At 37.9% G+C, this 14,971-nt stretch overlaps 2 protein-coding genes across 5 annotated transcripts in view; one reads left to right on the forward strand and one right to left on the reverse strand.

Moving 5' to 3' along the window:
* The first annotated feature begins 3,809 nt into the window (after positions 1–3,809).
* abi3b (ABI family, member 3b) lies at positions 3,810–8,498 on the forward strand. Of its 2 annotated transcripts, XR_015130831.1 has the most exons (8): positions 3,810–4,079; positions 4,214–4,381; positions 4,564–4,743; positions 4,880–4,947; positions 5,315–6,176; positions 7,255–7,291; positions 7,379–7,610; positions 7,739–8,498. XR_015130831.1 is itself a non-coding variant. In XM_086304745.1 (5 exons), exons 1-5 carry the CDS (start codon positions 3,936–3,938, stop codon positions 5,685–5,687), a joined length of 933 nt encoding a protein of 310 aa, XP_086160871.1. In that variant the 5' UTR covers positions 3,810–3,935; the 3' UTR covers positions 5,688–6,324. The 2 variants fall into 2 exon arrangements, 1 of the variants encoding a protein (XP_086160871.1); XM_086304745.1 differs by lacking the exons at positions 7,255–7,291; positions 7,379–7,610; positions 7,739–8,498 and having other exon boundaries at positions 5,315–6,324.
* Positions 8,499–14,532: 6,034 nt separating this feature from the next.
* The window catches only part of mpp2b (MAGUK p55 scaffold protein 2b), a 45,505-nt gene continuing 45,066 nt past the window's right edge, over positions 14,533–14,971 (reverse strand). For all 3 annotated transcript variants that reach the window (XM_086303171.1, XM_086303172.1, XM_086303170.1), the window contains one exon: positions 14,533–14,788. In XM_086303171.1, the coding sequence (XP_086159297.1) occupies positions 14,612–14,788 (177 nt within the window). In that variant the 3' untranslated portion in view covers positions 14,533–14,611. The remainder of the gene's footprint in view (positions 14,789–14,971) is intronic.

Raw genomic sequence — 14,971 nt, forward strand, 5'->3', positions numbered from 1 at the left:
AGCTGGTAGCGATAACATGCCAACAGAAGTAAAAATAGCCCAAAAAAAGGCACCGGAGGAGAACATTGCTCCATATAAACAACGTCAAATTGAAAATATTTTTAAATGTTATGGAAACTGTTTCTTCAACCCTCATGAATACACCCAGGCATAGAATGTCAACAGAACATTTATTTTTAAAATTTTTGCTTCTGTTCAAATAAGTATGCAGCATGAACCAGCGCCAGGGACCGTAGATTTGTTCAGTTCAAGAGGCTCGATTTCACTTTTCTTGCAATTATTACAAACCTAAACTATATGACTTCTTCTTCGGGTTTGTTGATGTTATATTAGTCCCAGCATTGCTCTACACATTTGAACCTGGCTTGCTTCTACCAGGTTCTTTGATATTTAATTAAAATGACCAAGAATATATTTTTCCATGCCCTCTAGTGAATGGGATGTATTTTGAGGGACTACAAGCAATTCCATTTTAAAAAATAAACAGCTTCACACTTGAATAGTTTCACGGTGTAAACAAGACCATAAAACAGCAGTTTGTGCTGTCCTGACCGATATGGACGTTGGACTTAGATTTGAATACTACTCATTTGCAGTGGGTTGGGGTTCACTGATAAAAGCAACAGTTCAGATCTTATCAGATGGTCAAAGCTAAAGTAGCAAACTTGTTCATTACTTAACACTCTTCACACATACCTTTTCTTTTTCCAGTACCGAGAGGACTAAAGAAGCACAGTCACAACCATTAATGAACAGGTTAAAACACCACAGTTGTGCATTTAAGTTGACATAATGTCTGAGGTCAGTGAGAGTGCAGAAAGGTAAGTATAGAGTGTTTTCCCTTTCCTCGGCTGCTCTGTAGTATGTTATGTTGTGAGCCCACAACTTCTTGTCTTGGCATAGTGTGTTGGATCACTACTGCTTGTCATGACTGGGGAGCTTAGATAAAGTGCTGCTGCAGCACAAGGCACAATTTGCAGAACTGGTGTTGGCATTCATCAAACGATCAATAAAAATAAAACAAAAGAAATGAAAGATCTGCTCAACTGAAGATAAAGCCTAAAAAATCTGACCTTTGTTATTTGCCCTGTTGAAACCAATTGTATTATACCTGACATTATTTTAAGTATAATTATTTTTTATTATTTGTATTTTTGTTCATATAATGCATTTGTAGCATTCATTTCACTGTTTAGTAAATGGGTTTAAATGTTTAGTAATGCTAGCAAGCAAAAAAAGGTTTTGATCATCAGTCTATTTTATTTTATTAAAAATTAGACTTATTCAGAAACACTGCACACATATTTGAAATGTTATGCCTGACTGTAACCTGTTATTGTAATGTGATTTTCAGAATTCCCTCAAATGCCTTTATGTTCAGGTCATTCTATTGGCTTCTAAAGACAGGTCAGAGGTCAAATGGGACATATTTTAAATCTGCATACAGTGCTTTCTATATATTCCCAATGAACACTAAACTTCTGAGGCTTTTTGTCAATTTCCCACCAATACATGAGCTGACCTTGTAGACTTTACTGGATGTAAGGCAAATTTTATTTGATGGTTAACTCTACTTCCCTAAACGTTTTATCAGAATTCATTCAAAACATCATTCAAAGTTATTGTGGTTACAGACAGAATGATGGCACGCATGCACACAAACGCTGCCAAATATAATAACCAAATAAAAAGAAGAGGAAGAAATGTTCTTTGTATAGTGCTTATGAAAGCCAGCCTTAAAAAGCCCGTCCTGCACTCTTACAGATGTATTAACAACAACACATTAAGTGCTAACACGTGTTGCATCAGCTCAGGGACAACACACGTTGTGTCAGATTTGTCACACACGTGTTTATTTTGAAAGTTGTTTGAAGGTAATTTTAAGCATTTTTTACACATGTTGCGTCAAAATTCACGCAAAAGGTGTTGCACATGTGACAACACGTTTCTGTGTTACTTTTTTAAGTCCTTTCAAAGAGTGCAGAAACACAGAAAATCAAACAAATTTGGAGGGAATTTACATATCAATTAAAATATAGCCTTTAAGACTCAAGTCAAGCTAAGGATAGGAATAAGATCAAATGTCTGACAAATTAAAATAAATTAAATGATAAAGATGGAGTTCATTAATCATATGATAGCTTTGATATTGCGCTGAGTATTAGTCTTGTGAAACAAATATCCAATAAAGAAATAAAGTTATCAAAAACGTCTTAACAGTCACCACTGCTCCTAATAACTCTGTAATATCAGCTAAACTGATAACTGTACACACTGTGGCAAAAATCTATTATACTAGCCAAACATAAGCATGACTTGAATTCTAGGCTCAAGTTAAAAGATAAAGAAATTTATAACCAGATAAAAAAAAAGAAGAAGATATCTCTGGGACAATTAATCATTTTAACTTCAGTACCGTAAATGTTTATAGTTCAATTTATAATCTCATGTGCTGTGAAAGACTGAAAAAAGCAGATGCCAGTTAAAATAATGATAAAGAAAGAATACATTTATTTTGCGATGGCTCCTACTTCAGGATAAAAGTGTGATTAGGGCTTGAAGCTGCATGGAACCACATCCAAAAGGGTTTCTAACTACGTCTGTCAGGGTCTCCTCACAAGACCTTAGCAGCAAGAAAGCTCGATTATCACAGAGCTGTTTTGTCAAATTAGAACCATCCCTGTGTTGGTGGCAGTAAAGCAAATGCTCCTGGTACAGACGCACCTTTCCACAGCCTCTTGATGTTTCTTGTTAACTGTAATTTTTTGTTTTTATTAACTCAGTAGCTGGTCTGCAGCTTTCCTCAATGAACTCCAGGGAACTGTATCAAGCGCTATGGTAGGTAATCGTGATTAAGATTCAAATACAGTCCAAATGTCAAACTCATGGTACCACTAGGGGAAAGTCAGGGGATTCTTATGATGCCTCTAGGGATCGTCTACAAATGTTAAAGCAGTGAATCCAGTAGTAGGAAATATTTCAAGTGACGTGTCAGAAATAATTTGAAGTGAATGGGTGATCAGAACAAGACAACATAAGGTTTTTACATATATCTTGCAGTATTATGATGATTCATACTCTCTCTCTTTACTGTTTAGATAAAAGGCTGTAATCAAACTCAAAATAACTGGAGTTAAGGTCAGTTCTTCTTGTGGTTTATCGCATGGCCCCAAAAAGGGCATAAGCATGTAAACCAACGCAAAGTTGTTGGAAACCTGGAGTCAGGGACTTGTGAACTTTTACCCAGAACTCAAAGAAGGATGTTGGGGAATTGAATGTGTTTATACAGGATATGTAAAACAATGCAATGTATTTAAACTTGGCGAAGCGTTTGGCAATTATGTAAGAACCTAATTACAAAAGTCATCATCTCTCTGGTTATACTTACCTGAATTTATCATTAAAAAAATACCTGCTTTCCACAGATTGCATCCAAACGTGTGGAGCGACGATCATCATCCTCACCCCCACCGTTGTTATCACTGCAGAGGGCAACCGCCGTCGACAGACCTTGAGTTATTTTATTTAGACTACACTGACCTCTAGTGGACTTAACGAATAATACAAGTGACTTTCATCCGGGCTCCTTAAAACCTGCAAAATTATTTTAAATTATTTTATCAAGCAAACTATGGGACGTGTAAAACATTAACCCCACCAAAAAATAAATGTAAAAAATGGTGTGTTTTTTTGTTTGTTTGTTTGTTTCTCGCGAGACAGATGTTGCTTAAGCAGTCCTAGTCGAGACCTCACTTGTTAGCCCTGCCCTGGGACCAGCTGCTCTAAATTCTGTACCCTGCAGTATTTTTCCGCGTTCCCCACCGACCTCACATTCCCCAGCCTCGGCTGCCTCTTTCCAGAAAACTTTTTCCATCTTCATCAGATACTAACAAGTACACTTAAAGGTTTTACGAGGCTTTTTTTCAGCGACACCCATGGGAGAAATGACGGAGGAAAAGAATTGTTCGGAACTTATTACTCAGATATTACAAGAGGCGCCGGCTGCCAGGAAGGACCTTGTTGATAACTGCAGCAACCTCCACCGAGTGGCAGATTACTGCGATAACAATTATGTTCAGGTGAGTAATGCCCCCACTCCCAAAAAAGGGCCACAAGGGCTATATAAACAAAACAGTTTTCATAGGTTTGCATGTTTAGATCTTTTATAATCATCATCATCATCTTCATTTTAATTAATTTTTAAACAATTCAGGCAGAAGATCAATCCAAGGCGGTTGAAGAGATCAAGGTTTTGGTGAACCAGTCGCTGGCCAGTGTGACCTATCAGATTAACAATGTGGCCAGCTCTGTGCTGAGACTGCTGGACTTACAGGCCAGGCAGATTAAAGACATGGAGTCCTCCATCAACCTGCTGTCACTGGTAAATAGCCATATATTTTTAGTACAGTGCTAGCTGCATGTATGTGAAACTGGTCATTTACAATGTAACGTTTCTGCTTAAAGCCACAGAGTAACTTTGTCAGAGGTTCTCAGGGGAACAAGTGATGTGATTGAGAGTTTTTGCATCTTTCTGACTGAAGCTGTTTCCACTGTGCTTTGCAGGATGCAGCTATCCACTGTGAAAAGGTGGCCAGGAGAGAGATCGGTGTGTTCACTACCCCCAAAAATAAGACTTTTTCCAAGCCTATGACCCCACCAGCTTCAGGCAAGGAGCCTAAGGAAGCCTACTCAAGGGAGCCAATCTCGTACTTCACACTGGACAACATAGGACACAGTTTTCAGGTAAAGAAAAATCTGATAGGCTTGTCTTCCTTCTTATTAGATGAAAGCTTTATAGAAAAATCATCTCTGTTTTCCCGGTATGGTACATGTTATATGTGGAGAAGTTCTGTGGCCTTCATTTTTCTTCACTCCACAGGTCACTGAAGCGCCCAGAAAGAGAGCAGGAACTGCAGACAGCATACAGAGCGCTGCAGACACCTCTTTGTACGTAGACCCTTCCTCTTTGTGGCTAGTTTTTTATGGAAACACTGACATAATTGTTTTAATTAACACCCTTAACTTAATGAAAATTAACTATTATGATATGGAAAAAGGTGGTATGTTTGTGGGGTCGTTAGCACTGTCACATCACAGCAGTAATGTCCTGGGTTCACTGTGAGGTCCTGGGTGTGAGTGGTCTCTGTGAGCACCAGTGCACCAGCACTAGTCTCCTTCATGGTCATGAGTGGCGTTCATGTTTCCAACTTCTTCTAAATGTCTTTATTTCACAAATGTGGACTGTTCCATTATAAAACACAGTTTCGCTGTCAGGTTATCAGTAGTGCTCATGGTGTTTATGTCTTGTCTACAGCTCCAGTCACGGCATCGCTGTGCCACCACCCTCAGTCCCCACCAACAACAGCCTGCCTCCTCCTCCTCCGGCCTCTTCAGCCTGTTTGGACCCCGACCTGCCTGCTCCCCCGCCGCCTCCCTCTTTCTCCATGGACACTGACCTCCCCCCTCCGCCCACCTTCCCCTCGCTCACAGATCTCCCCCCGCCTCCCCCTTCACCTCCCCCTCCACCAGCTATAAGCCCGTCAAGCACCTTCCCGTCGCCACCTCGTCCCGTATCTGCAGGTTCCCCTCTTCCTCCTCCGCCTCCTCTTCTGTCAGCACCACATCTCAACACTGGCACCTCTGTTAATGTGCCGCCACCGCCGCCCCCACCTCCCCTAAGACTGTAACATTACAGTGTGTCTTGTACTTGGTAGAATAACTTCTCATATTACTTGCAGTTACTCAGACTGTGAACAAGGACGTGAGATCAACATTCATTTTGTTTCGTTTTTTAGCTTGAGAGCTTGCAGTGGTTTACGGCCTGTTGAATGGCAGTTCTGTTGGTACAGACAGCCGCTCTACAGATTCCTCCAACATGTCTCAACAACACCTCGACTGCATTCCTTAAAAACAAGCTGAAACAGGGATTCTTGCTCTCCCTTGTCTGCTTATCCCCCCCACCCCAAAATGTGATTTCCTTTCCTTATTACACCTGCATATTGTTACCTTTAATGGCAGTGGACTTTAGCCCAGCGCAGCTGTCAATATACTGTGTAGCAAGAGCATAACTGATGATAAGTTGCGTCAATAGCTCCAATCTAGGTGATTTCTGCTTCTTAAACAAGGCTGTACATTGATATAAGTCAACATTCTGCTTAACCTACATATAGCTGAAGGTAAGCTTTATTTTAAAAATGGAAATAATTTGATGAATCTATTAGTAATGGATTTTGTTTAGCGAGGCCCATATCACGAGGAGAAGCCACACTCAGCCTGTGTCATTACATGTCATTCAAAATGAAAAATAAATGTTTTGTAATTGTCCTCCACTTTGTTTGATCCAAATTTTGTTGAGGTTTAATTTTGTACCGAGGTGTGATATAAAGTGTGTTAGCAACAATTAAACGTTTGTGTTAAATGAAGTTTTAACGTAAATGTTGATTAGCTTTACCTTAAACAACCATCGCCAAGAGTTTATAATATGTGCTGTGACTAAGGTGTAATTCTCCTGTAACTAAATCAGTGTTTTTTATTTTAAATCATAATGTAATTATATCAAGCTTCAAATGCTTAAAGGTAGGAATAACAGAATAAAATAGGCGGGCAACAACTCAGGTTTTTACAGGAAACAAAGAAATTATGTGGTAAATAAATGTTACGGTAAATAAATGTATGTACTGCATAAGTAATTTAAAGTAGTGTAAAATTTCATTGTCATTTTGTGGAATAGCAAACACTATACTCACGCCTTATTTCATGGGGCGTTGAATTGCCTTTTTACATTTTTATTTAATACTCAATATGTTGATGTGCATGATGGATGTTCTCTAAGTCAGCTGTTCTTTTACATGCCTATGTGACCATATAATGATAGAGCCAAGTCATCACTGTTTAAACATAACTTTCTAAATACAGGAAATGAGTGCTTCCTGTACCCAGCTTTAAGTATTTGTAGGTAAATGTATTTCATTGTAATTTTAAGTAAAATACATTAAATTCCTTGTAGTTACAGGGAAATTATACCTTAAGTTGTAGGCCATATTATATAAAGTATTTCCAGGTTTCTTTTTTGTTGTAGTCTGACAGTAGAAGAAGATAAAAATCTACCTTTGAACCTCTCCTTAGTAACACTTAGATAGTGAACACCTGATTGCATAACATCCATAAAGAAGAGTTAAGTTCATAAAGTTAAAAATGAGATTGAAAATGTATTTATTTTTTGACAAGTGCTCTTTTTTCTTAAACCTTACTTAGGTTTAAAGAAAAATCTGATGGACTTGCTTATTTTTTTGTAAGTATTTCTTTCCAGGGCAAGATTGATACAAACACCTCATTTTATTAATGTTAGTTAATGATTACGTTGCCTTTCTCTTCCCAGGGTTCCTGGGTTGATTGTCCTCGTCCTTGTGTGCATATTTTGTTGCCTAACTTATAATAGAGAACCAGGACAATACTGCTCACCTAGTCACAATAATTCTCCCGCTGTGTACACGATCCCTATACTGGACGAGCAGCAGCGGGACGAGGAGGAAGTAATTCACATTTACGAACTGTATTTTCAGCCTCCTGTGTACAACTTAAGAAATGACAGTCCTCCTCCTCCATACATAGTAAGTATTCATGCATTTATGACGTCATGATGATGATGATGACAATGATGATGCTCATGTTGCTCACTGAGTCTATTCTTAATCCAGTAATAAGCACGCTCCTTCATCAAATGTGTCCTGTTTTTCAGCTTGAACCACCACCCTACATCAACCCACCTTCACCACCACCCTACATCAACCCACCACCCTGCCTCAACCAGTCACCAGCGCCGCCACCACCACTACCATCACTACCATCACTACTACTACCAGCACCACCACCCTACATCAGTTCACCATCATCACCCTAACTCAGCCCATAACCATTTATGCCTTCTTCCATCCTTTCCAAAATATGAGCATGTATGTGGTCATAAGTTTCATTCGGGACATTCGGTATCTGTTTTAGATTAAATGTTGTAATTCCACATTGTGGGAGAAAGAATCCTGTATTGACATAGTTCATTTCGAATTTGCTCAAATGCACTAATGCACTTACACGTAAAATATGTTTTGGTGAAAAGTTTTCTTGTAGTTTTTTTTTGTTTTTGCTGTTTAATTGTAATAATCCTGCTTCACAACAAATTCACATTTAAAAAAACTGACCTGATGTTTTTCAAAGGAAGACCAAGGATGACTGTTTAATTTATATACGTACATATATAAAAGTCAAGGCATTATGACAGAGCAATATTCACAGACAGCATCACAGTACTGAGAGTGTTTCTATTTGAGTTACACATCATCTTATTAAATGGACTGGAACTGAAGAGGACACAGCTTATTGTTGCAACCGTTAGGTTGTTGCCTCTCTAACTAACTTGACACCCTTGGACTAAACTTCAGCCCGAAGCCCTGGAATAATGCACTTAAACCTATTGTCTCACTGTGTTATGGAGCACTGTCTCTTCCCCTTGTTTTTTCTGTTTATTTTATTTATTTATTTCTTTTTTTGGGGGGGGGGGGGGGGGGGTTGTTTTGCTTTGTTTTATTTTATTTTACTTATCTATATATAATTTTTTTTTCTGGAATAATATCTGAATGATCTACATGGGAGAGTATGTGTAACTATATGTGTTTCCCCAACACTGTTCATACACGATGTACATACATTATTATACACTCAATTCTTTTTATTAATTTCCTCCTCTATTTTATTTGAAGTCTGTCTTCCTGTTGGTTAAAATGTTGTTGGAAAAGCAATAAATAAATCTTTGAGAAAAAAAAACACATCATCTTAATAATTAAGTTAATAATTATCTTATTAACAGCTGACATGGCTCCACCTTTGTACCTGACGTTCAGCTTTAAATACAGTGATATTTAATACACATTCTTTGTTCTATCAGGGTGTACAGTGGTTTAAATGTTTCTGACTAATTTTAAGCTTTTTGTTTCTGATGGTGATCACTTTGCTCTCCACTCAGCAGTAATTTATCAGGTTACTCAGGGGTCTACAGTCGAATAAGTCCTACATGTTACGACCAAGCAAATTTAGACAGAGACAAAACAGCTCCCATTAAAAAATGCACAACAAACTCATGCATTTACGTTATTATTATTATTATTATTATTATTATTATCTAGAATGAGATATTCTCAGAATATGTGAAATATTTCCCTAATTTATATTTTTAGTTAAAATAATTTTTTTTGGTCTTCAAGCTTTTGTATTTTTTCAATATTGTGCATTTGAGTGATGCACTTTGTTACTCTTGGATAGTATTTTACAATTTTTATTATCATTATTGTGATTACATTTCTTTATAAGCAGGAGCTGTCTCTAAAGCCAGAGATTTTAGCACGGCACCACTAACTGTCATTCTACTGCTGAGCGAGGTTTATGTTGTTCACATCACTGATTTCTGGTTAATGGGGTTTTTAAACATCTGTTGCTCCCCCAGAAAATTTTGAATGTCACTTCCTAGATGACATATTTAAGATAAATGGCTCCTGTTCATCTGCCACGACGGGCCATCACTTGGTATGTCACAGTCCACATCTCTTGCATTTAATAGTTCAACCGCCACAAGAAAAAGGGATTAAAAGAAAACCAGATAATGTCATTTAACAGGTGTTAACATGTAAACACTACAAATAAAACTAATATATTCCAACAGAGGGATTGGGCAATCAGTCTGGCAAGGATATTGGTCAGTTACAATTTTCAGGTATTTCAATCATCTAAATATTTTGAGTGCTTCCAAATTTGTAAATATCACATATCTACAAAAAAATTGTTTTTTAGACTCTTTTAAGTGATAAGACATGGAGGACTCAAAGTATTACAGACTCACCTGTTCATGTGTGGGTTTTTTGGCGTTAGAATGATATTAGTAAATGGTAAACATCATCTATGCAAACAGAATTTTCCTCTCAATACTGCAAAATGTATTGTGTTAGAAGTAACAGTCTTTCTAACATTTATTTATTTATTGCATAAAAATGATGAGAAACCATAAATTAATTGTATGAGGATATCTTAGATTATCTGTGATAGCTATGTGAAGGGAAACACTATGACCACGATGCATTGCACCATTAAAAATATGTATTCCTGTATAAGATATGACAGGTTTATAAATGGCGGTTAAAAGCTTTAATTTACAATGGTTTTATTCAGTCCTGTGTTGCTGTGTCTTTAAGAAAGACCATATTGCAGTAAAAGCTCTTCACACTGCACCTCCCTAAGTGACATATTATCTTTTATAACAAGCGACAGGTCATGACACTTTCTGTATGTTTGCATTTTGAAATACGGTAAGCTCATGCTACTATAATATTAGAATGAGGCTTAAAATCAAGTTTTCATATTGGTGTGTCATATGTAAAACTTCTGTAAAATCAACTTTGTTTTTATTTTTTTTACCTACAGTTGTACTAAGTGTCATTTTTATGGGATGACAGGTGCGATCTGTTAAAACTCAGTGCAGCACAAAGGGAGATACTGTCTGCTTCTTCTATAGGCTGCTGACAAACACATCAATAATAGAGTGACTACAGGTAGACCTTCAACTTAAAGTCAGTACTTCAAGTCTCATATAGTAACTGTTCCTATATGCTCACATAAAGCATTATGTAAAGGGAGACACATCATTACGTTATGATGCTATGCTTTTTGTTAGCTTTATCTCTATGATTTATGTTAGGAAGACCTTCCTATTGTTTTATTATCATGTAGAGTAGCACGGACATTATACATTTTTTTATTTATGTATTTCTTTTACCAAGTAAATACAGATTAAATCATGAATGATTGTTATTTCAAGGATTTATCACAGTTAATGAAAGTCTGTATTTGACATGAGTGGATTGTGGTGTGGAGCTTTTTTCCTTCCCACTGTCTCCAAAATGCTTAGTTATAGGGAGTCATATGATTGTTGGGGTTTTCTCTGGTTCACTTTGCAAAGTAAAGTGCCTCGAGGCAACTGTTGTTGGGTTTTGTCGCTAATATTGAATTGAATTCAGTAAGAAGCACGGAGAAGCAGTAAGTCTTTTCCTGCACTGGACGTCTTTAAAAGGCTTTCTTTTTTCTTGCAGTAATGCCTGCAGATGGACCCAATTCCAGCAATGACTGAGGCGGTGAATATCCTTCAATATATGTGAGTTGTTTTGTTTTGTCAAGATAAAATCTCTATAAACAAAGGGGATTGCCGATTATTAAATCTTAAAATGGTATGAATGTGTTCCCAGGTTCCCAGTCTTAGTCCTTGCCGTAGCTGGTATACTATTCTGCTTCTATATCCATGCAAAAAAGAAAAGAGCAGAATTTAATGTCACCATACCGATGCAAGATGACACCAATTCTTCATCACCCATTTCTTTGCCGGCGGATCAGGCAGAAGTGGACACACGTTATGATCCTCCTCGCTACAGCACAGTGGATTTCCCACCACCATACTCACTGGTGCGTGACCAAATTCTATAGCTAGGTTCTGATTCACATTGCACATAGATTTGAGCTATGAGCCTAAAGGATGGATCTGTCTCCAGTGGTGAAACCTGGTAAAAAGTAACAGACAGAACTAGAGTTCCATTATTAAGCCTGTGTAGATTCACACAGACTACTAATGGTAGTCTTGAGTGACTAAAAAGAAAGAAACTGGGCTTCTTTTCTTTGATTTGTGAAGACATTTCACCTTTCATCCAAGAGGCTTCTTCAGTTCTAAAACAGCAGATGGAGTATTTACTCTCTAGTGGGGTGTGTCTCCTTGGAGGTGGCCTGGGAGGTTGTTGACCTACTATTAATCATCTGAGTCGTTACGATGCAAAACAAAGTATATATGACCCTAACGACTCAGATGATTAATCATGGCTCAATGACCCCCAGGGCTACCTCCAAGGTTAAATACCTGGGACTCTCCATTAGTTGTCTGAGTTAGCCTTTTCACAAACCAAAAAGAAGTCCACTTGCCTTCTTTCCAAACTTTCAAGGCATCCCACCATCCCAAGATGCCACCATTACAAGTGAATGTGAATGTTTTCCCACCTATATGTTTCCCTTATCAAATGCAAAGTAGAAGCATGTGGGAACCAAAAAAATTTATGCAGCAAATGGCAGACCATATAAAGTTTAGGAAGTTGCTGAATGCTGAGGCACATGATGAAATTGAGCTTAATGGCATGGATGACCATGGCTGAGATGTAATATCTAGGTGCCCCATTACTTTGTTCATATAGTGCATGTAAGCCTTTGTGGTGCACATCTATGTGATGGATATGCCCGCATGAGCAAATGATAAATGAAAAAAACAAACAGATTTGTCCTACAGAGATTTGAATTGCAGAAAAAATAAATTAATGAAATGATTAAATTCCAGCCCGCATTATCTTGAAAGGACCGCAATGTCTTCAAGAGAAAAAACACTTTTCACACAGCACTGGTTATTAATTTCAAACCTACAAACTAGTAAGAAAACCAACATAATTTTTATCTTTATTTTGAAAACACAAAGCTTTTCCAGTTAGCTTAGCCTTAGCACAAAGACTGCAGGGAAAACAGTCTGAGTCTGGCAAAATAAAGCAATAAGGCTCATTTAGCAGTTGCTGTTAAACTCACCAGTGAACCGCTGGTTTATTTATGTTGGCTTAATCACTGCAAAAACTAAAACATAAAACAAGCTTGTGTACAGAACTGCTTCTTGGCTGCACACAATCGTTTCCCATTTCCAGATGTTTCCAGTGATTGAACTAATCTAAAGCTTACTGAGTGTTGGGAAAAGCTGGGAAAAAGCTTTACAGGCAATGCAATTAAACACTGTGCCATAAATTCAAACTGAACTGTGTACGGACAGTCTAACTTTGAACTCTACTTTCCTACAGTTTGATCCCAGGCTCATAGGTGTCTGCCCAAGTAGCCCACCGCCTGCCTATGACATGTATCCAATAATGCTGCCTCTGGCACCTCATTACTGGACAACACCAACTGGACATCAACAACCAACCCCATCATCCTCGGGCAATAATTCTGCTCACCCAAATCCTCAGAGGTCACACAGATTACACTCGACTTGAACTGTCAACAACAGCAGAATGTATTATGTCTCATATATGCATTTAAAACAGTGTTGTTTTCTCTTTTATTGAATATAACTTGAAGTTTAAAAATGATTATGCACTATGCATATTCTCTATTTCAATTTTTAATAGTCGTTACAGGAAGATTCAGACTACAGTGTAGTAGATCCCTGGTAGAACCATAAAAGCACCATGTATTTCTATATGTTGCATTATATACTCTTTATTACAATACAGTACGTACAGGTTGAAGGAAAAATAACATAAACAATGAATACGTTGCCAGAATTTTTTTTTAATTTTCTGAGTAACATGTACAGTGATAGAAGTGAAATGTTACATGATGAAAAAATATAGCGTTTCCTTGGCTTTTCAACCATGTTAAGGCAAAAGTAAGCATTAAATCGAAGCCACTGATAAATATTTTTACTGTTTGTACATCAAAATAACAAAAAAACTTCCATCAACTAGCCAACCAGCAATGTTAGGTTACACGTTCGCCTTCATTACACAATCAGTGCATACTGTAGGCTACTTCGTCAGGTATTTTTCTTTCTTTTTCTTAATAGAGCTTAAGTGTTCTCAGTGCTACAAATACAAGTCCGACAGAATCAAGCAGACAGAAGTGACACGCTGTGATCCACTGGCTGGATCCTTTAACTGTCAAACAAACTAGAGCTTTACCAGCACGGGACAGGAAATGTTCAACGTATTCAACATTGAAAAGCAAATAAAACAAACTGAGACTTCAGGAATACTGCAGAAGGTCTCACTCTGTTTCTGTATACATATACATATATATATATATATATGAGAGTGTGTGTGTGCACATTAGGGTATCTCGTGTGTATTGCATGTATCTTCAAAATGATCTATTGCTGTTCAGTTTTCAAATCTGTGGACACAAACGAGATTACGCACAGTTCTGAACACATACAATCATACTGTATGATCAAATAAAATATAGAGAATTTGATACAAATATGACATTTGGTATCTTTTATCCTTAACCAATCTGTCCTACCGATCCAATGTAAACATTACACTACATAAAGTATTTAAGATTCAAAGGCTAAAACGTTAAATGTCCTTCAAGGAAAACCTCCAACATAGCACTGTTACTTGCAAAACATATGGATTACTCTAAGTCTATATCCACATTTATGATAACACACGCACACTCACTCGCACTATTGCACTGAACCTCATAATTACCTCTAAGTCCTTCTTTACAAACATCAATAGAGCTTTATTCCAGTTCTGACAAATAAAGTACAACTTGACCTTAGGCTCAACAGAGGAACACTAACTTTGTACAAAAAACAATGCTCTACATGAGGCTGGTCTTCTGCAGTGTATCCGCTTCTTCACCACACGCCTCTGCCACCAATAGCTGCATGTGGAAACAACCCACCCCACCCCCCCTCTGGAGCTACCAGTGATGTATCGTCCCTCAACCTTTGGCCTGTGACCTTGGCACCTTGCTGGCGAGCTCTCGGTGACTCTCAGAAAACCCAGCTGACAGGCACCCACTGGTGCTCTGTCGACAGTTTCTCCAGCGCAAGCCGTAGACTTCGGAACGCCGCCTCCAGGCCGTCGTTTATGATGCAAAGGTCAAAGTAATGTCCATAGGCTCTCTTGATGCGCTCACTCTCATCCACCGTCCTCTTTAGTTCTGAGTCCTGAAAGGAGTGTGTCAGGGAGAAGTGCTTTAAGGACAGAATTGTAAACACTGTTAAAGCTACTGACACCAATGGAGTGGACATAATGTTAAGAAACCAGAGAACTTTCACGACCCACAGCGAGCAAATCCAATATATATTTTTCAAACTGCAAAAATCCATGCAACAACAAGTCATGGTCAT

Source organism: Aulonocara sp. 'chitande type north' Nkhata Bay, linkage group LG8, assembly GCF_057382095.1.
Source record: "Aulonocara sp. 'chitande type north' Nkhata Bay isolate Kocher_YH1m ecotype deep benthic linkage group LG8, A_spYH_male_GT1.1, whole genome shotgun sequence".
Lineage (NCBI taxonomy): Eukaryota > Metazoa > Chordata > Actinopteri > Cichliformes > Cichlidae > Aulonocara > Aulonocara sp. 'chitande type north' Nkhata Bay.

Bases quoted from the DNA above. Each gene is read 5' to 3' on its own strand.
- abi3b (XM_086304745.1), top strand. From the start codon at position 3,936: ATGGGAGAAATGACGGAGGAAAAGAATTGTTCGGAACTTATTACTCAG. The intron at 4,080-4,213 runs GTGAGTAATGCC...TAAACAATTCAG, and splicing joins GCGATAACAATTATGTTCAG to GCAGAAGATCAATCCAAGGC. The intron at 4,382-4,563 runs GTAAATAGCCAT...TGTGCTTTGCAG, and splicing joins CCATCAACCTGCTGTCACTG to GATGCAGCTATCCACTGTGA.